At 41.9% G+C, this 24,684-nt stretch overlaps 1 protein-coding gene across 1 annotated transcript in view; it reads left to right on the top strand.

Moving 5' to 3' along the window:
- The window catches only part of COL22A1 (collagen type XXII alpha 1 chain), a 232,096-nt gene that overhangs the window by 190,480 nt on the left and 16,932 nt on the right, over positions 1–24,684 (top strand). Inside the window, exons 44-57 of the mRNA XM_063174607.1 lie at positions 8,358–8,402; positions 8,834–8,881; positions 10,730–10,843; positions 11,031–11,084; positions 13,227–13,280; positions 14,105–14,158; positions 15,664–15,717; positions 17,005–17,058; positions 17,857–17,910; positions 18,939–18,992; positions 19,569–19,613; positions 20,545–20,598; positions 21,637–21,690; positions 23,452–23,505. Coding sequence (XP_063030677.1) covers positions 8,358–8,402; positions 8,834–8,881; positions 10,730–10,843; positions 11,031–11,084; positions 13,227–13,280; positions 14,105–14,158; positions 15,664–15,717; positions 17,005–17,058; positions 17,857–17,910; positions 18,939–18,992; positions 19,569–19,613; positions 20,545–20,598; positions 21,637–21,690; positions 23,452–23,505 — 792 coding nt within the window. The remainder of the gene's footprint in view (positions 1–8,357; positions 8,403–8,833; positions 8,882–10,729; positions 10,844–11,030; positions 11,085–13,226; positions 13,281–14,104; positions 14,159–15,663; positions 15,718–17,004; positions 17,059–17,856; positions 17,911–18,938; positions 18,993–19,568; positions 19,614–20,544; positions 20,599–21,636; positions 21,691–23,451; positions 23,506–24,684) is intronic.

Here is a 24,684-nt window from a genome sequence, read left to right as displayed (position 1 = left end):
GATTTTTGAATGTAGAGTCTGATGCAGGAATAGAGATGGAAGCAAGTTTTGATATAGAAGAAAAGATTTGCTAAGCCAGTTTTACTAGATAACTAAGGAGGCAAAAGGTGTGTTAGTTAGAAGGGGGTTTGATGACTTAGAGCAAAGGATAAACCCACCTCAAACAAGAAGATGTTTTTACCAAGCAGAAAGATAGCACAGGCAAACAAGTCAGCAAATGTTGCAAACAGAAAAAAGGTCTCAGAATTTTGCACTACAAGAAAACTGAAAAACAATTTGTAGCTTAAACTGTAATGTACTAACTTTTAGTGACTGGATAACAGTAACATGAATATGGTAGTTATAGTAGTTCTGATAGGCTATAGATAAAAGTTAAGGTATAGATTGGTTCTACTGTATTAAGATGCTCAGCAAAGAAAAGTCTATAATGCACTGTAACCAAAACCAAAGGGTCTCCAGGCCTGCCTGCAGCTGTAGCTCATTTAAGATCTCATGTAAGCTCTCACACCCTGCCTATAGCACAAGAACTGGATTACCTTTATGGTCCCTTCCAACCCAAACCATTCCAAGATTCTCTGACTCTATTCTTTGTCCCAAGACCAATGATTGAGCCAAGGTTTTCTTCCAGAGCCCATGATAGCTGAAATGGTCCCTTGTGTCCCTGAGCAGCCAGAGATTTGGGATTGATTGTGTCCTGCTGTCTGTCCCTAGATCTCATCCCCTTGCCTCAGATGTTTGAAATTTTAAATGAAGATGTTTTGAACAGGAGATAGGATAGATGGGTTTGTTAGAGCTGAACTGTGTGAGGAGAGTGCCTGAGGCAGCTTTTTGGAGTCTGTTTCTGGCTCTGCTCTGATCAGCATTGGCTGGTCAACTCTTGGAGATGCAGCACCGAGGTCTTTACATTTTTCTTTTCCCTGCAGAAAATTAATCCAAACACAAACATTCCTCAGGCTACTTATAAAACACATTCTGTATTACACTGACTGCTTTAATTGCAGTCAATATGTCTTTTAGAACCTTTCTGCATTGTGTGATCACTTTTTAAACCATTCTGTCTGTGTTTCAGGAGGTATAATTGGAGGTACAGAGCACATTCCAACATTTCTTGGTGTGTCAGCAGGGATAACCTATTTTGACAAGATCATGCATTTGCAGTTCCCTGATCTCTGTCTTTATTTAACTAGCATAAGGAACTTTTTGTTCTGCTTCTGCACTCTTGTGTGCCAATGCAGTGTTCCTGTATCCTCTGAAACATGTCCATTTTTGTACTCTGCTGTGTTCAAACAGGATATCATTGGATAGGAAAGCTCCAATTTGAATTGCTAATATGAATTTGCTGTGCAACTCCCAAGCCATGCAGTGTCAATTGCCTGAATGACTTGCCTCAGTGTCTTGTACTTTGCTGTGGCCTTTGCAAATGTATTCTGTGTTTTTTTCCTGAGACTGAAAAATTCTTTTAAATCACATTTACATACATCAAGTTACTCTCTGAATTATTTTTCCAGTTGCAAACTCATCAGATGCTTGTGGAAGTGCCTGCTATCAGTTGCATTCTCTGATATAGCAAATCAGATTTACAACTGCATTTTGGGAGATGAAAGAGTCAATATTGTTTTTGCAATATATGTGGCCAAAATTCTCTCCCACTGGTGAATAAATTGGAGCTTTTTACATAACTACCTTCAAAATTTTTTCTGGTCCCCTCAAATCATGTGTCATATTTTTTTGGGATAGCCCAAAGTCACCTTTGGAAACATCTGTTGGCTACTCAGTCTAATATCAAGAATTCTCAGGACAGTGTCTTTTTTTATTAAAATTTAGGTTTTGAAAATACTTGCCTAGTTTTGCAGTACAATTGTGCTGCTTTGGCCTTGTTCTGTTCCTCTTAGAAAAAGCCTTGCTATTTGTTTGTCTTCTAGAGTTCTTTATGTCCATAAATCCCTATGAATTATCTTTTTCTGTGACAAAGCTGGGACATGTTGTCTGCTTCCATATATATAATATTCTTGTCTTTAAATTTGCATCTTTTTCTGATTAACCAAAGCTCCAATTCTTAAAGCCTGAAAAGTGTGCTTTTTTAAGGTTCTTTTTCCCTAATAATATAACTACTTTTTTCCATAACAGAGCTACTACACATTGTGCCTACTTTAGGGACCTCAGTCACTTAAAAATTACTTGCTCTTGCTTTTGGAGAAAAAAAAAAATCCAAATCACATTTTAATCTGTCAGTATTCCTGTATCAAGCATTAAAATAGTGTAGCTTAAAGTACCTTCTGTTGGAGAAGTTAGCCAATCTCCTAGTCTGAGAATTATAAAAAAAGTATTTCTCCATGTTCAGTGATGTTATATGCAGTGCTGTCTGCTCCAGAGCAGGTCCCTCCTGCCTGATTAAATTAGATATATGGAGGAAATTCTTAACTGTGCATGTAGTGAAGCACTGGAGCAAAATGCCCAGAGAAGCTGTGGCTGCCCCATCCCTGGAAGTGCTCAAGGCCACGTTGGATGGGGCTTGGAGCAACCTGGGACAGTGGAAAGTGTCCTTCCCATGGCAGGGGCTTGGAATGAGATGGGATTTCAGGTCCCTTCCAAACCATCCCATGATTCTATGAAAAGGTTTATTAGAAGATGTAAAATGACAGGACAAGCCACAGTGGGCTGGTGCAGGGCTCAGCCAAACAAGTGCTCAGCCAGCTCTGGTTTACCAGCCCCTTTTATACCCTTTTGTGTTTACCTCCTGTTTGTTTGTTCCTCTCTCTCCCCCTGCACAGCCCCTCATGCATCTCCCCAGCCCTGTCAGTCCCTCTGCCCTCCCAGTTCGTGTCCCCCAGTTTACAATCTGATCATTTGCAAGGTCCAGATTGCTCTCCCAGCAAGTGCAGTCTTGGTTTTTGATGGCCCATCAGTTAGTGCCAGTGACAAGATCTGCTGCTTCTTAGGTCTGTGTGTCTCTGAAAATTTACATTCTGATTTCCTCTTTTTCCCTTAATTTCCCAGTTGACAAGGTCCTGGATGAGGTAACCTTGCTGCAATAAGCCTCCTCATATTTCCACATGCCTTGATCAATTAGTGTGAATGTCCAGGTTTGCTTCCCATCACTGCCATCCTTTTTTTTTTTTTTTGGTCAGGTTTGTGTCCTTGAAATTCTAATTTATGACTTTCTCCTTCTCTTTCTTTGTTGAATTCAAAAAGATTCTTGACCAGATACCCCTAAAGGAGCAGACACTCTCTGGGCAGCCACTCTTACACTTCATGTGTTGGGAATGATCTGTTCTCCCCTGCCTGTCTGCTGGGAGATAAAATGTTTCTGTTCAACACACCTATTTAGTGTCCTTAGATTAGGAAACAAATTGAATGAGATATTCTCTTATCCTCCTATTAACAGTGAGGGCACCTGTTTAATAGGATCTTTCTGTATTTTGATTATGATAATTTGAATTAACATAAACACTGAATTAATCACTTTTTAATTAGGTTAATTATTTATGGTAACTAAGTTCCAGAATTACTGAGAAGTTCATCGTCCCCCTGCATTTGCTTTCATAATTGCAGAACCTTTGTGGATGCATAAATTACTGCCAATGGATTTGAAAAGCAGAGTTTGCTGTTCTGAGGTTGATTTCCCCATCCTGTTAGAAGGACAGTTCCAGGGAGCCTTTGTGTTTGTTTTACTTACACCCCAAACTAGGGTACACTTATTAACCCACCTATTGTCTCTTTATTGCTGTGGCATGTAACTGATTTAAGATATTGCATTTCAAGTTCAATTTTCAGTCTTGTAATAGAACTATCCCACCATATGCCTGTGTGACTGACACATTTCCCCTATACACTTATGTTTCCTTACAGAGTTTCTTTAAGTATTTTCACATGCACCATTGACCTGAGCATCCTTTTCCCCATCATAGGATTTTGCCTGTTAACTGCACCAGCATTTAATTCAGAATATTCTGAATTGGAAGGAACCCACAAGGCTCATCGAGTCCAAGTCTGGAGTGAATGGGCCATGAGGGGATCAAACCCACAACTTTGGCATAATTAGCACCATTTGCCAACCAACTAAGCTAAATATTGTTTTTTAGCGTTATCAGCAGCACAGTTTTCGTCAGTTCCCATTTAAAGACCATTCCTGTGTGTCAGATTTTACAGACTGATGCTCTGGATACTGTGCATCACACCTCCTCGTGGCTGACATCTTTTCCCTGTACTGGTGTGCTGTACCACTCACTGGATATTCTGCTTTGTGCCAGCCACTCTTGGCTGAAATCTTCTGAAAGTGTTCAAACTTTTTGAGTTTTCCAACACTGGTTTGTTACTTGGATCTGTGCATTTTCCCACATCGTGTTAGCAGCATTTATTTTCTGTGCCATGCAGTTTTTTGGTCAGACTCATTTGCTTTTCTCTGAATTTTCTGGCTTTCTCTTTTCCAGTTCCTTCCCCTATTAGCTTGTCAGATGCAGTTTTAACTTCCATGTCTTCATTCTAACATTTTCATTCTGCTCTGAGCAATGTGAAACTGCATCAGGAGAGGTTTATGTTGGATATTAGGAAAAGATTCTTCATCCAGATAGTGGCCAGACACTGGAACAGGATTCCCAGGCAAGTGGTCACAGCACCAAGACTAACAGAGTTCAAGGAGCATTTGGACAGCGCTCTCAGGCACATGATGTGATTCTTGGGATTGTCCTGTGCAAGATCAGGAGCTGGACTTGATTTTTTGCAGGTCCATTACAATCCAGCACAGTTTGTAATTCTATATTTGCAGCTTGTCTGTTTTTGTCAGCCTTTTCTAACTCCAGACCTCTACAGACCAGCAATACTTCCTCTACTTTTGACTCTGCTTCCATTGGCCTGTTCTCTGATAATGCACCATGCTGAAGTGCCATTATCCACATCTGGTTTGTTCAGTTTGGCTCACAAAATAATTCTTCAATGGATATTCTCTGGTTGCAATCTTGTACCTTTCACTTTTTCTGGAGAACTTTTCCTGGGGATTCAGGGTTTTTTTTCAGATTTGTCAGCCATGGCACAGAGCTTAATCTCTTTTTCTGTCTCATTTCCACCCTTTTAGAGACATCACCAGCTCCACATCATACAGCATGCAAGAAAATGGGTTTATCCCTTTTTGTCTCAAGGCACTCTGATACCATGTGGACATGATAGCTGTGCTTAATCCTTTCCAAGGATTTCCATTTTATTCACTCTCTCCTTGCATGTCTTTTCACATAACTAAGAAGTCTTTTCCTATATTCCTTTTTTAAAAGATCTTTAAATACTCAGATTACACCGCTAGTGGCATGTTCATATTTCAGATCCCAAAGCAGAAGGCTGTCAGTGAGCCCTATGGCATATATTTATAGCTGTGCTACTAGTCAGCATGAAAGACATTTCGGAACTGTCTTTTCTGTCTTGCTTTCTGATCCAGGATTATTCTCATGGCTCAAGTTTTTGCTTTGCATCACACTTTTTAGAGCAAGTTCTGTGTGAGTCTTCTTGAACAAAGTAGGTCTGGGAATATAAGATCTGTGTAATTGTTATTTAGCCATCCCCCTTCCCATTTGCAGAGGTGGCTGAGAACACAGTGAAAAAGATGCCAAAAGCATGACCTGACAGCATCTGTGAAAGAGAAGGGACTTGGGGAACAATGCACAGTTCTCTGGATTCACCTTGAAATTCTGTGGAAGAAGGAAGGCTATAAATGACTAAAATGATTACTTATATTTACTCAGTTCCCCAGAAGGACTTCTGGGAATAAATGTGAGATAAACATCTTCTTCAGACCTTGTCTTCTCTTTGTTCTCACCTGCAGAGGGTTTAATTCCTCAGGAAAAAAGAGTTCATCCATGAACTTCAGGACTACTTCAGCTCCACTTTAGGTCCATTTCAGTGTGTGTTTAATTTTTGTCTCTTAGAATGACAAGGTAATTGAAAGGTTTTTGCTCATCCAGAAGCATTTAATGTGGACATAGAAAAAGATAATTGGTATATTTTCCCATTTTTTCTCTCCTCTGACAAGACATACAGGATTTAAGTACTAAGTGAGACTCAAGGATGAAATTCAAGTTTGCCCTGTAGCTACAATTGTGGTGTATCATGACACACAGTGCTCTTCAGTCATTAATCCCCATCTGGTTGTCTGTGTAAATAATGCAAGGAACTGATTGGCAAAGTGGAATAACCTGAGACAAGGTGGCAGAAAGAACACCCAGTGCCCTTCCTGGCTAAGCATTTGACCAAATTTTAAAGGAACTTTCCATATGGAAATACTAGATAGTCTCAAAGAGTAGCTCCTGCTGGGCCTACACTGATTGAAAGCCACCTGTACCTTGATCAGCATCCAGATGTTGATGCAGCCCAAAAACCCAATCAAGTCCTGGGCTGTGTCAAAACCAGCATGGCCAGGAGGTCAAGGCAGGGGATTGTTCCCTTCTATTATTCCATTTTGGTGAGACCCCACCTGCAGTGTTGTGTCCAGCTCTGGGGTCCCACAGCACAGGAAGGATGTGAAACTGGTAGAGTGAGTTCAGAGGAGGCCACCAAGGCAAGTGAAGGGATAGAGCAACTCTCTTACAAGGAAAGGTGGAGAGAATTGGGATTCTTGAGCCTGGAAAAGTGAAGGCTTCAGGGTGACCTATTTGTGGTCTTCCAGTACCTGAAGGGAGCCTTGAAGAAAGATGGAGAGGGATTTTTGACCAAGTGTGAGAGCTATAGGTAACCAAGACAGCCAAAATCCAGAGCTGAAGTGTAAAGAATAGATTTATTCCATTACCACTCTGGCAGAATGGGGACACATGCACTACTAAGTTTATTCCATCTTAGCAGGGGCAAAAAGTGCTCAGGATAACCTCATAGCTCCTTATCTCTCCTTCTCCAGTAGGGAGGCCCCAGCCTGTAAGGAATGCTTTTTAAGTTTTTTACAGCATTTTGTTATCTTCTATAAAACTTCCACTTTTCAGGACAGACAGAAAACAACCCAAAGAAAACACAACATGTGAAATTTTCCACACTGAATATTCTTAGCATCCTCCAACTGCAAGGTCATCTTTAGTGAAAACAACTCTGTTTTTCCCTTCTCATCAGATCTTTCACTTTCAACCTTTTTCTCACCACACAAAGGAAGTGGCAGTAAAAGGGATAATGGCTTCAAACTGGAAGAAAGTAGGTTCAAATTAGGTATATGGAAGAAGTTCTTTACTGTGAGGTTGGCGAAACACTGGCACAGGTTGCCTCGAGAAGCTTTGGATGCTCCATCCTTGGAAGTGTTCAAGGCCAGGTTGGATGGGGCTTGGAGAAACCTGGGATAGTGGAAGGTGTCCCTGCCCGTGGCAGGGGATTGGAATGAGATGGTCTTGAAGGTCCCTTCCAACCTAAACCCTTCTATGACTCTATGAACATCCTGGGTGGCAAATCGGGAACCATCCAAGAGAAAGCCCCATGTGGGGCTTCTGTAGAATCAATAAAGCTGAACACAAATAAGATCTTTTTAGATGTTCAGAAGAAACTGTTTCTTTAGAAATAAAAATGATCAGGTAGGACAGATTTTGTATGTGGTAAATTCTGTATGCTCTTTAAGGTGCTCAGTATGAATAGAACATGCACTTGCTTGAGTGATGACACAAGGGTGATGAACCAGGTGGGATACAGGAATTCAGCAGAAAATGGTTTGGGAAAATGTCACCAAGTATCCTTAAAACTGCAAGGATCCTCACAGTGCAGATAATTGTCACCATGTGAGCCATGGCCAACTGTCTTGTTCAAAATATTTGGTTTCCCAAGTGAGCATTACTTTATGCAAATGTTTTCCAAAAATTTTTAGACATGATTTTTGTTTTGTTTTTAACAAACTTAATTCCTTGTAAATGATATGTTAGAGATACATGCTGAGGGGTGAAGGTTGTCCCTTTTCCTAATCCTGCCTTTCTGAACATAAAATTCTGAGAATGCTGGTAACTTCTATGCCTTTATCTCAAGAAAATGGATACCACTACACCTCAGCAAACAAAAATCCAACCAATCAACCAAACAAACAAATTGATTTTGCTTGTTGACACGTGCTTTCAGAGATTTAAAGCTTCATCCTTCACACCAGTAAAGTTCATAGTGTTTCCTATCTCCAGAAGTCAAGCTAAAGCAATCCCAGTCTCTGTGTGACTCAAATGAATTTAGCAAAGGTTTGAGAGGGTGTTCAAGTTGCAGATATTTGGAGGAGTTTGCTGTCTGTCTCATGCAAGGAGTAGTGCTGGTCAGCAGAAGAAAGCAAAATGTGTGCTAGTCCAGATCAGTCAGCAGAGTGCAAGAGCAATCAGGAGGCTATTTTATAATAATTTCACAATGTTTTTCTTTTTCTTGATCTGTAGGGTGTACCTGGAAATCCAGGGGAAAGAGGACCTCCTGGAAAACCCGTATGTAACTTCACTTCTGTGTTATATCTTCCTTTTAACTCAGTTTCCACCTGTACACCTCACCTCAGAAGTGCACTTGGGTGCTTTTCCACTGTTGTTTTTCCCAGCAGAGCTGTAGGAAAAAGACTAAAACCCACTAAAGGTTTAGTGAAGGCTTTGGAATGGGAACAACTGGATATTCTGCATGTAAATAAAAGCCAAAATTTTAAATTCCACTTCCTTAGCACCGCTCTACAGTACCCTCAGCAAGAACTCATCTCAGGTCCCAATAAAAAGCATTGCTAGGGTAGGGTGGGGAGTACAAGTTTGGCCCAGTGAATCCTAGACAGGACAAGGAAAACCAGTGAGAATCCAAGAACATGTTCAGGAAAAATTCTTATGTCTTGATGCCTCTTAAAATTGCCTGAAGTAATAAATTTCTCATTCCACAGGGTTCCCCACCCATGCTTACTCCAGAAGACATAAATCTGCTGGTAAAGGTAATCAGCCATTAATGAGAGTGGGAGTTCATGTCTCTGTTTGATTCAGACCTAACACTCTGTGATGGGAGAGTGTCTGAACTACAAGTGCAAAAGGTGTCTTTAAACACTCTTCAAAGCTCAAGAATGACAAGTCTCCTGCTTGCACTGGTATTGGGACACGAGCTCACAGTGGAGATGAAAATCCCTTCCCCAGCAGTGAAATGACCTGAAAAGTTCTCTGTAATATCTCTAAGGCTTTCTCAGCTCTTCTTGAGGCATGCATTCCAAGGCGAGATAAGCATTATCAAGTTACATTATCTAAACCAGAAAATGGAAACCATTTTAATAAAATGCTGGATTTTTTCACATACAACTTCAACAGTGACCGGAGTAATTTTAGGTAATTGTGAGTGCAAATTTAGTTTGCATTGTGAATCTAAAAGGATGCAGGTAATTAACCCCAGAAGTACTTGTGATTCAAAAGTGATAATCCTTCTGCCTTTCCACTCCATGTAGAGAATTTTGTGAGAAATTAGTCAGTCTTTGATAGGTGTTGACTGAAAAATCTCTATAGATTTACATGGGCTGAGTTGTGAGTTTTTTAAGCTGTCTTAAACCTGGCAAGAAATCTTTTCTTATTGATTGAAATAAACTAAAAAATTACCTTCTCTTACCAACCTCATTAACCAGAGGGCCCTTTTAAGATGGCAGCTGTGAAATTACTCTTCACTCCAGAGTTGTCTTTGTTTTGTGGACCCCAATATTGTTCTGGAGGTTTTACTGTAAAGTGTTTCTTGGGACTTCTGATCTGGACAAGAGCAAGAGACTCATTCTTGGGTATAGGATTGTCACATTGATGTTCTTTCATTTCCTTCCTTTGCTTCTATTATGGTTAAACACATTTGTGCATTTTTTCTGCTTGGTATTTTTTCACTCCACACTTGGCACAGAAAGCAGCACCTTGAAATCCCAGGTGAAATTAGGGCTCTGCTGTTATGGGTGTTTCTCAAGCACTTACATTGTAAGTAGATAAATGTGGGTGTAGGCACCGAGACTCAGAAGGAAAATTTACCCCACAGTTTTGCAACAGATTATTGACAGAGTTGGGTGTTGTAGCAGGGGCCCCTGGCTCTCCACCTGATGATCTGTTTTGTAATATGCTCTTATGGGCAGGATTCCCCCTTTACTGATGGGAGTCTGCCTTTGAAATGGAAATGTCATAGATGGATTCAATTTCCTGAGGATAACTGGAATGTAAAGACTGCTGAGGCCATGCTTCAAAGGTGTTTGGAAGGAGGGAGGTAGTGATTCTCTGATTCTCCCTGATAAATTTTGGCCAGGACACTGTGACATTCACAAACTCCATTGGATGAGTTGTCCTTAGCCAAGGTGGCTGCTGAATAATTTTTCCTGCAGGACCATTTCTGACATTGTGTTGCACCTGATTTTTCCCTAGAAACCTGCCCTCTAAGCAGTAACACAGATATTTCATCCTGGAGCAGATAAAGGCTTCTGGTGGTTTTGTAGATTCAAACCAAGGTTTTTCGTGATAGTCTTTCTAGTTTACCTGACCTCCCTATCAGGAAAAACTTTTCCTTGGTTTCCTGATCCTGAGTTACCAATTAGGACCTAGAACCGATAGGAAACTTCCCATGGGAGCAGGTGTGAGCTCAGCTGCTGACCCTCACTCTGCTTCACACTGCCCTCATTGGTTCTTTAAGGCAAATTCACCCCAATCCTGAGGTAAAACAGCAAAGGTTTAAGAATTACATCAGCAGCACAGTGCTGCATTCATAGTGGGTGTCCACAGGGTCTGCTAAGTGCCTGCAGCCTATTGCTGACGTGTTTTCCCATGTTCTCTCCCAGGATGTGTGCAGTGAGTGCCCTCCTGGCCCTCCAGGACTGCCAGGCATCCCAGGTTTCAAAGGGGATAAAGGTCTCCGAGGACCACCAGGGAGAGATGGCCAGGATGGGAAAACGGTAAGAGAGCTGAGGGGGTCACCATGCCTGCATCTGCTGGGACCTTGTTTTTCTGTTAATATGGTTGATGGTTTCTCTATAAGATGATTAATTTTTTTTTTCATCAGCAACCTGGTGAATCCTTTTTAGAGGCCCGTGGAGTCAATGAACTAAACTGGTGTTTACCTCTACCTCTTGTGCATTGCAGGGGATTCCTGGTCCCAGAGGTCCTCCAGGCCCACCTGGGCTCGATGGCCCAAAGGTTGGTTGGTTTTCTTCACTTGTCTGATGAAAGCTTATTTGTGACTAATTAGTCACACTAACTATTTTGGGAGCAGGTTACCCAAAGAAGTTGGGAATGCCCCATCTCTGGAAGTGTTAAAGGCCAAGTCGGATGGGGTTTTGAACAGCTTTGTTTAGTAGAAGGTGTCCTTGCCCATAGCATGAGGGATTGTGTCACTTTAATAGTGTCTTCTACCATCCCTTTGTTCACACACAGACAGGCAGCCACATCTAAAGGACCTGATTCTTGTTGTTGAATTTCATTACATTGATGGATAGACTTGAGAGTAAGTTTCAACTCAAATTAGGTGAGCAAGAAATTAAAGCCTCAGCAGTAGCCACCATGCCTGTCCCTCTCCTTTTTGAATCTTATGTCCTGGAATCACTTAAGTTAAGGCTGCAATGAGCTGCTGGGCTCCAAACACACCATCTGCCCTGGTGGTCTTACCCAACAACTCCAAGTATTTCCTGAAACATAATACAGGAAAAACTTTTAGCTATATGGTGCTGCTTCATGGTCTAGGACATAGGTGAACATAAAACTTCTGTTGTTTGAAGTATTCCAATAATGTCATATTTAAAGCATTTCTCATAAAGAGGGCTGCCACAAGTCTGCTCACAATGCCAGTGCCTGGCCACAGTTAAAACCTTTACAACTGCCTAATGTTAAATAAATCAAAACAAATCAATGAGGGAGAGGTAAGGTGATTTAATAGTCGACCACAGTTTCCTTCAGACATCCTTTCACAACCGACTTACTGTCTAAAATAGCTCCTGCTATTTTAACATCTTTGTATTTGCACTTGTTAGAGTGCAGGACAAGCTAATAGAGTTTCATTAATTAATTTCAGATCTTGCAATTAAAAATGTGGTGGGGAGAGCAGCACAATCTCAAAAGTAAACAGAGTTGATCAAAATGAAAGTATGTTCCAGGATAAAATTTACAAGAGAATTAGTAACCCATAAAGCCAATAACTGGCAGAAATGCCTAGCAATGTGAGACATACCTGGCCATCTCTCTGCTGCTTTCTTATATTTCATAATGAAAGCAGAGATTTAAGCAGAAAAATGCATAGTTAGGTAAAATAACAGGATACATTTCAAACTGTACATGTGCATAAAGTCAAATCAAGTAACTGATAGGTAGTCTAATTTGAATTCAATAAAAACAGTTCTCAAAAAAAAAAAAAAAAAAGGCATTTGAAGACCCCTGGGAAGGAGCAAACACAAGGTCAGTCTTTGTGACTCTTTTCTGAGTCACATAGGAGGATCTTGCAGTGGAAGACCCAAATTGCTTGATATCTTAGGAGGATCCTTGCAGTGGAAGACCCAAATTGCTCTGCATTTTTGACTCTGTGGTATATTGTCCTTACCAAGCTATTAGGTCCTGCTCTGAAAGAAGAGCAGTAGAATTGTAGATCTTTGCTCATAAACAGCTTCATTCCTTCTGGCCATATGAATTTGAGCTCTTTTATTAATAAATTGCAGCCCTCTTTCTCCCCTTTGTCTCCTAGCTCTCATGTAGCAAACCAGTGTATTATTTCCATGGCCAGCAATTCATTATTGCTCTGTGCATTGTTCACACCTTGCTCACCTTTACCTCAGCAGTTTTCACTGTCCAGTCTCACTGTGAGCACTCGTAATGCACACATGCACATTTAAGTCAGCTGTCTCTGCCTGTGTCTCTAGAACAGAAAGAGGGGAGCAGTTTCTGGGTATGAATTTTCTGGCTGCACCTTAGAAATGCTGCTTTTATTGCTGTTGTCCCTGAAGGGTGTGGGCACCTTTGTTGGGCCAGATGATTCTTTATCAAATGTGACTTAGTGAAGTGCCTAATAACCTGCCTGGTCTTTAAGAATGTGCAATTCCTCTTTATGCCTATGATAATAAAACATTAAAAACCAGCTATGCTGGCTCTGCTCAGAGGCCATTTTCCACATATATTCCTGGCTCCAGCACTGGTAGTGAAAGTCTAGAGAAGAATTTAAGAGGAGGGCAAGGAGGGCTCAGTCCTGATTCTTGAGTTTTATTCTTGAATGTCCAAGTGCTTTATGAGAGAGGTCAAAAAGCTGTCACAACACTGAATCTCATTGACTTTCATTGGCTCTTTTTTTATTACCAGGGTGCTAAAGGAGACCGTGGTATGACTGGGGAAGTAGGAGAAAAAGGTGAACAGGTAAAAACAGAGTGTGCTTTCCAGCAGTGCTGTCACTGTGATTGGTCCTTCATCACTAACTCCTGTGATGCCTGTACAAGCGCATCCTTCTCAGAGGCAGAGGAGGAAGATGGGAGCTCTTCATCACTGACAAACCACAAATGGGCTCTGTCAAAGAGTGGAACCATAGCTCTACAGATTCCATCCTCATCTCCAATAAAAACCTCCCAGTACCATCTGTTTCCTCACCTCTGGACTGAATGCTTTAAATTTTCTACATTACCTAACACTTCCTCATTTCCTTGGATAATCCCTAGATGATTTCCAGGAGTTCAGGTGTCTATGGGGTGAAAAAGCCAGTGTGTCTGTTTGTCTTAGATGATGAATGTAAGGAGGACCTCTTTTAGGAGGGACTGAGATGCCACAGGAAAGATGAGAATGGTTTAAATTAGAGTAAACTTTAATAGTTAATTTTGCCAAGAGCTGAGTCACTGGTTTAAGGTGCAAATCAGCACCTCTTCAATGATATTTTTAGGACATTTTAAACAGGCTTGGTTTCCCAACTGACCTCCTGTCTTGTGCAATTCCACAATGTCTGCTCTCATCTGCCATTAGCATAGACTAAAATATGCATGGGAAGAAGTACACCTGAAATTTAACTATGTTATTTTTGAAATGCATGCTTTGAAAACCAAGGTTTCACTTTAAAAAGCCTTTATTCCCTTATAACCAGCTCTCTGTGAATTGACTCATTTTGGTGTTACTTCACAATAATCACCAGTTAACTTTTATAAAAGTAGATAGGTGACTAATACATAAAGAAAGTCTCTGATTTCATTCTGCAGGGCCACCCTGGAATGCCTGGCTTCTCAGGGGCTCCTGGAAACCCTGGTCCACCTGTAAGTTTCTCTGTAGTTTCTTGTCCTGTAGTTTCTTGTTGATAAAGGGTGTTGCAAGCTCCATGTGGTGGAAGGAACCATTCCCATCTGTCTGTGCAGTGAATTTGCATTTTCCAGTGGGTTCCTCATGATCCCCTGAGTGTGATAGAGTTCCCCACTCATGGTAATTGCTATTTAATACATTGGCCACTTTCCACTGATTGCTTCAACTCATTCTGTAAATTGTTGCTAAGCTTCAGTTGCTCTCTTTATACAACATAAAGATGATGATTAAAACTCTTCCATAGGGACTGTTTAGTACATGTATAGGTGCTTTCCTGTATGTGGGGTAAATTGTTAGTCTAGAACTAGCAGATCTAAGAGCATTTTAGTTCTCAATTTTGCACAGTAGTATGAGACTGGATTTTCTCCAATTTTCATGTTGTGTGAGTTACTTTTGAATTTAAAAGCCTTTTACATTTCCTTCTCCATCACAGTCCTCATTCTTAGATTCTGCTCTCTCCATGAATAAAATTATGCTTCTTTGTATTTAAAAATGGGTGATAGTGCAGGATCAGGGCTGAGATCACTTGGCTCTCCTGCTGGCTCTCCTGCTTTACTCCCTTCAAGTTTGGGGATCTTTTCTGAGTCGAGGACTTTTCTCTCCAAACCACCTTTCATTGCCCAGAGTCATCACAGCTCATATTGCTGCTTACAGTGCAGTTTGGCTGTGCTGTGCTGAGGGTGTGCCACCTTCATCTGTTCTGGGGATCAGCACAGCCTGAATTCCCATTGCACTGACTAAATGACAGGACATACCAGAAAGGGGGATTAGATTAAAATTCTATATTCAGATGGTATCAGTGCCTAAAGGATGCGGGGTGCTTTGCTGCTGTGACAGCACATGAACTTGCTTTGTGAGGGATTTGAGCTCCCATGAGCATTATTTTAGGAGAAGTTAATAACAGACACATTTGTTGTGTCTCTATTAACCTAATACTGCTACAACTACAGAGCTGAACCAGTGGGATTAAAACACTTTAAATTGTCCTATGAGACCTCCTGAAAAGACTCACAGCCAAAGGAAAAGTAAAACTGAGCCTGTCAAAACAGAGCAAAATGTGATGTCCCCTATACAATTTTGTTCTTCAGCTTTTGCTGACTTTTCCTTCTGTCTGCATTGACTTGTGGCTCCAGGAGTTTGCCTGCCACATTTCATAATTTCTGTTCTCCCACAGTTGCTGTTCTTCAGAGTTATTTTTGTCATGATTGGCTTTTTCCTATTTGTCCTCTGTTTTCAGAAGGAAGAGCCAAGACCAAACTCAAATATCTGACTATTTCTGGCTTTGGAGGCTGATTGAGTGCAGAGGTTGGCACTGCTTTTCAGTGATGGATGAAGAAATGGAATGAATGTTAAGCTGAGTGATTAAAGAAAGCTCCAGAGTTGCCAGCTGTGATAGGGAATGTGTTGACAAATGTATAAAATGCATTAATCATTCACGTTGTTTCTGCTTTATTTTGTGTAGGGATCAGATGGGGCACCAGGACCAATAGGACCAGCAGGAAACCCAGGAGACATGGTAAGCTCTAAGCTCTGTGCTTAACTGCTGGCTTCACCTGAGTTTAGGTCTGTGAAGTAAAGCTGAGCTGGAATCCATGTAATGTCCCTTGAAAGCTCCCCAGAATATTCAGCCTGCAAATAAAACTTCCACAAATAACCACAGGTTACTGTTCTAGCACTTTTTTTACTCACCAATGAAATTCCAAGTTAGCCAGAAGATAGTCCAGCCCATGGGACCTCTGTGGAGGTTTTCTTGTCTGTCTGTCTTTGCTATTAACATCTCTTAGCTTCCAGAACAGGATTTCTAAATCTGTTAGGATGCTTCATGACCTAAGGCTAATACCTGAACTCTGTGTGGGGATTATCAAAATATAACCAGCAACCTGTTCAAGAGTGTCACAGCACAGACTGCTGAGATGCTGGAGCCTGGCACTATTTCCTGGCACCACCAAAAATACCAGTACAGGTATAACTTTTTGAGAAGCCCATGAAGAATTTTGGCATTGCTGTTTCATTTTAAGGGTTTTCAGATGCTTCTATGTGAATGCATCAGAAAATCCTGGGAGAAACAGGTAATCTGATTGATGCTAATTTCAGTTTGAAAAGTTGAAAATGAACCTTCCCTAAAGAATACTCCCTATCGAGTTGGAACAGTGTAAAACTGTGTAATTCCATTATAGATTTCTAGAGCAAGGTTTCCTAAGGGACAAGGTGCCTTTTGCAGAGCCATTTCACAACCTGAACTTCATCATAAGTAAACAGTGATGGTCCTTCTGATGGCTGTTATGAAATCAGTGAGCATTCTCAGAGAGGCCAGAGATGAAATGAACAAGCTGGCTGAAATTCCATTTCAAATGGATGATAAGATTGTGACACTGTGAAAGATCTGGAGTGATATTGTCCAGTCCTGTGGGGTAAGGGGATTTCTTGAGATGGTCAGCAAGGCACTTCTGGTAATTACTTATTTAAAAGGTATAAAATACACATCTGCTTCCTGGCAGGACTCCTCATCCAGGAAGTTAAGGATTAAATATTAAATATAATTAAGCTTCAGAAAAAAAAATCTGAGTGATTTCATAGGTTTCTCAATTGGTAAGAACTCAATAATAGTGAATTTTTTGTGTTTAAAGAGAGCCATCCATTCTAAAATAGAAGGAGTTCAAGAAAATTTCATAGACTGTGTGACATGGGCTACAAGACCACCTTCTCACAGTTGTCTCATCAGACTCTACATGTGATAGATCTTCATCTGACAGAAGCCTCCGAGGAACTTGCCTGACCCTCAGTGTTTGTTCTTTCTTTCCAGGGCAAAGATGGTCCCCCAGGTCCACAGGGCCCACCAGGGCTGCCTGGACTTCCAGTGAGTGTGATTAAGCTCCTTCTAATTCAGTACATTAAATTATTCATGTACACATAGGTATGTAAAACAAAGGGGTGACACTCCTGAGGTGCTTTGAGAGCCATGCATGGTCTGTAGCAGTGTCTGTCATGCTGATGCAATGTCCTTGTTCCAGGACAGTATTTGTTTTGTTCCAGGATCTGTATTTGATCACTTTAAAGCAAAGTGTTAATAACAATGTGAATCAGGACTGTTCATTGTCTGTCTTCTCACTGGAAGAAATACTCTTATACAGAGCACAGAAATCAAGTTATAACTCCAGTGTAAGGTCACAAGGATTCAAAGACTGGGGCATTGACTTTATCTGAATCCAGTCAAAATTATTCCTTTGCACTGACTCAGATTCAAGTGCACCTTGGGCATAGACTCCTGTCTTCTGGAAAATGTAACAGTACAACATTTTTTGATTTTTTTAATCTGTCATAAGGATAAAGCCAGAGATAATTCTACTGTAAAGTAGCCTACCTGAAGATAATGGCATTATAATGATTTATAACAGTTGGTTTTAGAATCATGATTTAAGATTGTTGGCCTGCTCACCTTGCTGGAAAGGGAAATATTGCTATATGGGAAAGGGAAAGAGGTTATGCCATTATAGGGTGTAGCAGGGAGAGGTTTATGACTGAGCTATAGAAGTAGGGAGGGTTTTGGAGATTTAGGCAAACATAAGCAAGTCATGATGAGCATACTTCTCACACTGACAAAACCCCCACCAATCATCCTTGTCAATTTTACTCTGTTTTGCATTTCATTTTACAGGGCATTGCTGGGAATGATGGCAAAGATGGCAAACCAGGATCTCTGGGGGAGCCGGTAATGTCATTTAAAACTGTTTTGCTCAGTCAATCAGAAGCTGCATCCAGTTGTTGTTTTTGAAGCTGCCTATCTATGGGCTCCTTAGGGGGAACAAGGAGCCTGTTTGCACATCTGTTTTTAACACCAGAAGAACTGTATTGTCTTGAGCGATTTATAGGCATGACACATGAGCAATCTTGAGAAGAAACTGTGTTCTTTTACAACTACCATAAATACACTAAAACTTAGTGACTCCACTTTTACAGCTGTCTTAAACACTGCAGAGAAAGAAGGTTGTCTTGTAACATTAAGCCTAGTGATCCATCCTTTTGATAGAAGTTTATGGGGCATAAAAAGTTTAGACGAGTCTTTAAAGAAGCTTTTTTCTGGATTGCTCTGAGACAGTTCTGTTGCCCAGAATTAGAGTTTATATTTGATTTTCTCTACTTAGTCTATTACTTGCATTTGCTGAGGGAAAAAAGCTGAGCCACGAAGTTGTCAGTTAAAAGGCAATGTTAATAAATTTGGCAGTGGATGTAATTTCTTGCAACTGTGTGTGTTACATGAAGAATGTGCTTCAAGTATCAGGCATTGCCAGCCTCTTCCTGTGACTCGCCAAATGGGACTTGGTGGTTTTGAGAACAGCCAAGTTCCCAGGCATTAGGACAACTGCTAAGTAGAGGAGTGCTTGTCACAGAGGCTGCAGATAGGTTGTGTTTGCACCAAACCACTCCATTTCTGTGTGCAGATGCTGATTTTGCATGTGCTGATTAGGTGTTGGTGCAGCTCTGACACTGCAAACACGCACCAGTCCAGAGCTGTGAGGTGCCTCAGGAGCTCAGGGTGCCGGTGACAGAGCAGCTCAAGGTGTGTTTGGGAATGCCTGTCCCTGCTGCTCTCCCTGCAAACTCAAACTCTGCTGGACAAGCCCTGGGCACTCACAGTTCTCAGTGATGTTGTGTCGGAGGGAGGGGACTGGGAGGTTTCCAGCAGCAGTGAGATGGACCTGGGGCTCTCTCTAACACAAGCATTATTGTTTCCCACAGGGAAAGCCTGGAGAACAAGGGCTCCCAGGCCGGGAGGGTGCCAGAGGATTGCCGGTGAGTGCTGCTCTAAGGGTTCCACCCACTCAACCCTCTATGCTGTAGTCAGGGGCATTTCTTGGGCACATGAGGTTCTTTACTGATGCAAACATATAACCAGTCCTGGCATTGTGACTAAATAAAATATATAAATAAGCAATGACAATAGAACACAGACATTTCTGAACTCTTCACATTGGAGAACAGTAAATCCCTAATCTAGAAATTAAATCATGTGACCTCATGCCACTCCTCCATCAGAAGTCACAGCTGTAGCCCTTGTGCTCTGTTGCAGGTCCTCTGAAAGACTGGGGACAGTAAAGTTTAGGCTTAAATAATATATTGGCTGGACACACCAGGGATACACAGAGCACAGCCTTGGTTTTACAGCTTAAGGAGCAATGGAAAACTTTTCCAGTGATGTGGCCCTGCCTAATTACTCCCTGGGACACAGCTAGTCCATGCTGATCAGTCCCTAGTAACTTTTGGCAACACTGGAAAGGTTATTAAATGAACATTAAATGAAGACAGAGTTTTCTTAGACTTTTCTGCATCAGGGTGATGGATAATTATTGATTTCATTCCCTTGTGTAGGGTTTCAAAGGACAGAGAGGAGATACAGGTCCCCCAGGTCCCCGGGTAAGTAACAGGTACCTCATGCACAATCCTTTGGAGAAAGATTGTGGGACTTGAAATTGCCTTTTCTGAGGCAGTAGGTAAAAATAATGACAGCATTTCATGTGGCTGATGACAGTGTTTTCAGCTATGGGCCACATCTATGGCACAGAAATGACAGCAGCTGGCTTCATTCCCTCTGCTGAACTTCTGATTGAAAGGAAGGTGAGGCAGCTGGTGGAGCTCAATCCTCTGATGCTCCCTTTGAGATACTCCTTTGTGAATAAGTCTCAAGGATGCCTCCATGCCACATCCTTGGGGTAAAAATGCTGGCAAAGTGAGGACCCCTACTGCACTTGTTGGACGAGTGCTAGCTCTCCTCCACAAATGCTGAAGAAGTGCAAAGTAAGTTCAAGTACAAAACTTATAGAAAAGTGAATAGAAATGTCCCTTTGGCTTAGTTTCCTGTGGGTCATAAAACCCTAACCTCAAGTCCTGCATGAAAAGTTGTTCTCCACTCTCTTTGGAGCTCCTTGGTGTAAAAGGCGGAATACAAAACTGAATGTTCTCCCACGTAATCCTGCCTTTTTTACAGGGAAATAAAATTCTCTGCTTTCAGAAGCTGATGTGAAAAATCCAGTACTGGACATCCTCATCTCTACCTCATTATGATAGCTTCTGTATCATGAATGTGTTGGTAGTTTTCAGTGCCTGCAGTAGCAGTAGTAAATAATTTGCTGGAAAGCAGAGCATTGCCGTGTGCATCACTTACAGGAGATGTTTCTGAGTTATTTTTATAAGCTGCATGTCATATAAGATGAACGAGGCTCTTGCTAGCTTTAAAAAAATTTTCACTGAGCTCAGTCACACCGCAGAAATCCCATATCACTTCTAGTGGTGATACTAGTCTGAATTTGACCTTGAGCTGATCTCTTCCCTTTTTGCTGAATTGCAGGGGGAGCCAGGTGTGACGGGTCCTGCTGGTCGTGAGGGGCCACCAGGGAAAGATGTAAGTGCACTAGTTTTGAGCAGAAATGAATCTCCTTCTCCCTGACAAATGAGAATTTTAATTCACAGTGACCCTGACCTGAAACAGCTGCAAAAACTCCAATAAAGGGTGAATTACTGCAGGGAATGATTTGTGCTAAGATCATTAGGGGAAACCAAGAATTAGAGGGCCTTTGTCACTGCTCAGCTGCTAGCACTAAAATGTCAGCTATATCTTTGGATAAGCAGAGAAAGCAGCATTGTGTGAAGCCCAGCCTGTGCTTGGTAGCCATGGACCTGTCTTCTGGCACCCATCTCTGAGCAGAGCTCTGCTCTGTAGGTCCCACCGGGCCAGGTTCTGTCACGCTTCCTCTGCCACAGCTGCACCTGACTGACTGTGTCGCTCCACTAAAGTCTGGGAAATACCTATGGAATAAGTTGCTGCTGCTCAGAGGAAAGAAAGATGGTACAAACAGTTCCTCTAGCATGACTAGTGTCAAGTGCAGTCACATAACAGAGTCCTGGGAGGGAGCAGCTGACGTGGGATCCTGCAACAGCTGCTGAGCAATGTTCCGAGCAGCTGATGTGCCACTGCCATGGGACCTGGAGAGGTGGCTTCTCATTTGCACCCCTTTGTGTCACTGGAAGCTGGTGTGCTGAAAATGGTACCCTATAAAGCAAAATGTAGGGCAGACCAAAAGGAACCCCTCGGAGGAGATGAAGGCAGCTCTGAAGCCTCCCTCCACAGAGAATAGGCTTGTCAATTCTTGAGAAATTTCAGAGAATCTCTGTCCCTAAGAAATACAGCTTTAAGATAATCTGATAATAACCTGATAGAAATGGTTTCTGCCTGTAATCAGGTTGCATTTAGTGGTAGGTGTTTAAAATTCAAAGGGTTGATCTTCCTCATAAATAACTGAAAGAGGGCAGTGGGATTCCTTTAATCCTATTTTCCCTAATACGTGAACAGTGTAATTTAGCAGGAGTATTTTAAAATGTTTGTTCACTTGCCTCTGTGCCAGATCTTTCTCAGTCATCATAATACTTTTCTTCCTTTCAGGGTGATCCTGGTCCCATAGGACCACAGGGCCCTCGAGGGCTCCGAGGGCAGCCGGTGAGTTCTCTCTCCTGACAAGCCATTTCTAGAGGTCCATAATAGTTCATAGAATGGTTTGGATTGGAGGGAACATTAAAGATAATGTAGTTCTAACCCCCTTGCCCTGGAAAGGGATGCCACCCACTAGACCAACTTGCTCAGAGCCCAATCAAGCCTGGGCTTGAAAACTTCCAGGGATGGGCTGTTGTGTATGGTGGGAATGTTCTGCAGTCCAGAACTCTGGCTTGAAAGAAGAGAGTTTAGGAAGATTCAGACAATGTTTGATTAAAACACTTTGCCTTTCAGAAACACAAATAAGAGTAATATTGCTAGGAACTGATGATGACTTATAATAGTGCAAGGGACTGATGGTTGTTGACTGAGTGGGAAGAACAGTTCAATGGATTCTGTCAGGATGCAAAGTCAGAAATACTCATATTTCAGTCCTGCCTCTGGGATCGCACTCACTTCTCACATGGTCTCGGTTTTCAAAGGTAGACACTCACTGTGGGTGCCCAGGCTGAGTTTTGTGGGGTCCAGTTGTGATGCTATTCACCTGTACTATTTTATTACAGCTTCAGTGGAGAAATAGAAATCTAGTTGACATTTCAAAAAGTTTCATTTGGGATGGCTCAGAAATTACTTTTATTAGTTTCATAAGGTTTAAAATTCTGTCTTAGAAATTAATCCTTATCAAATCTGAATTTTTATCTCTGTTGCTGAACCAAGGCACATGTTTAGTGTTGCAATGAGTGAGTTCCTTTCCTCTGTGGAAGACCTGGTAGTGAAACAGATTCCACAGCATGACTGGGGGGGGAAATGCTGACTCAGCAATGCCAGGAGTTGGAGCAGCAGGTCCCTTCAAGCTGGGGGGGTTGGGGTTTGGATTAGACTGCAAGAACATAAGGAGACCTCCTGTGTCTACCACATAATTGATCTCATTACTCCTGTGCTGCTGGCATCACTCACTATCGTGTTGTGCCCCTGCACAACACCAGCAGTGAGTAAAAATATTTGAAGGGATAGAAATTATTGTAACCCCAAGCCACAGTCTTCTTTGCAGAAGAGTTACTTGTATGTTGGAGGCCAATGTATCAGTTTCTCTTGTTCTTCCTTTTCTTTGTTTTTTATCTAAAAAAAAGGAGTGTGAGGTATGATTTTGAATATTGACAGTACAAGGGCTGGTCTTTATGGTCAACTCCAGTGAAGGGAAAGACTCTGAATGTTGAGTTGAAAGAAAAGGAGTGTAAAACCTAATCTAACCAAACTTTGTGTATGATTAGCTCAGCTGCTTTCTTAAGGAACAATGAGAAACAGGTTCTTTTAAGGGATGATTTGGCTCATTCTGAATTGTCTGGTGTCAGGTATCTATCAAATGTTAGAACAAGTGTTTCTCTCCATTCCCCAAAAAAGGGGAAGCCTGAGATGATTTAAGAGTCTTGTCTGAACAGTGGTGACCTGGAGCAGCCAGAGGAGGTGGCTCCATCCACCCAGAAGGATGCTGCATATGATAAGGACAAGGGTGCAGGGAAGGAGAAGTGCTGGTTTGGTCCTCCTCAGACCTGCTGATTTGGGTCCACATATTGATTTTTTTTTCCTGAGATCAGCCATGCAGTCAGGGATGCAGAAGCTGTGAGGTCAGTTGGAAATAAAATACTTTACATTCTGTCAGGAGAGGAGACTGAACAATGCTAAAGAAATCCCTGCTGATCTAGGTGTAGCTGAATATTTCTAGTTTTAGCATGCATTACATCACTAACCTTTTTTCTTTTGACACAGGGCAAAAATGGAGTGCCTGGATCTGCAGGAGAACCTGGCCCAGCTGGTATCCCAGTAAGTACCACACAGGGAGACTAGTGCAGCCAGGAGAGGTGACTGACGAAGTGTAGGTGGAGTGGATTAGTGTAGCTGGTTACCATCCCTGAGGTTTCCATGTCTGAAGATGGGTGATCTGAAAATCAGTAGCTGGCCACAATCTTGAAGGGTGTTTGGCTATGTTCCTGGAATTGAGATGCTAGCTGGGTCATCACTTTTCCCAGTGAAAGTTAAGTGTTCAAAGCAAATGGAAATGATTGATTGCCTAGCATTGAAAAAAGATTGGCATGCCTCATCTTCACCAGTAGATTGAATTTTGCCAAGCAGAGAGCATGCAGCCAGCAGAGAGTTGTCACAAGGAAAGAGGGGGCCTCAGGGAGTTGGCTGGCTGCCATTGAGGGATAGTGGCAGCAGAAAAATCCTCCCGGGCACTTGAGGGAAGAGCAGACAGCGGGCAGTAAACCAGGATCAGGAAGCATAATGAAACTCCCCTGAGGCCATCCTGTAAGGAAGAACAGCTTGGAAATGAAGAGCTATAAGAAGGATGGTGGTTTGGTTGTTTTTTGTGTTTTTTTCCTCTGTTCTGCTGCTGAAAATTGTCCAGAATTCAACAAATCCATGCAAACATTTCTTTGTGCCCAGTAGCATCTATCACAATTCAGAGCTCTTCCCTCTCTTTGCCCATGGAGACAGTACAGCTTGCTGGACTGTGGGATTAACAGGAAAACAAAGGCAGAGCAGGAGGAATGTGAAAAGCTGCAGCAGGGCTTCACTCTTTGTGACCCTTGCAAAGTCATAAAGCCACTTCAGCCTTGCCACAGACTTGTGCCCTGATCAAGCATCTGCAGAGATGTCTCAGAGAAGCAAACACCACAGAATCACAGAATCACCAGATTGGAAGAGACCTACAAGATCATTGACTCCAACCCATGCCCTTACACCTCAAAACTAAACCATGGCACTGAGTGCCACATCCAGTCTTTTTTTAAACACATCCAGGAATGGTGACTCCAACCCCTCCCTGGGCAGACAATTCCAGGACTTTATCACTCCTTCCATAAAATAATCTTTCCTAATATCCAACCTATATTAATTTCCCTTGGTGCAGTTTGAGACTTGACTCTGTTCTGTCAGTTGCCGCCTGGAGAAAGAGACCAATCCCTTTCTGGAAGTTGGTTTCTGACTAGAACCACCTTT

This window comes from Melospiza melodia, chromosome 1 (assembly GCF_035770615.1).
Source record: "Melospiza melodia melodia isolate bMelMel2 chromosome 1, bMelMel2.pri, whole genome shotgun sequence".
Classification (NCBI taxonomy): domain Eukaryota; kingdom Metazoa; phylum Chordata; class Aves; order Passeriformes; family Passerellidae; genus Melospiza; species Melospiza melodia.
This window is presented reverse-complemented; position numbering and strand designations above follow the sequence as displayed.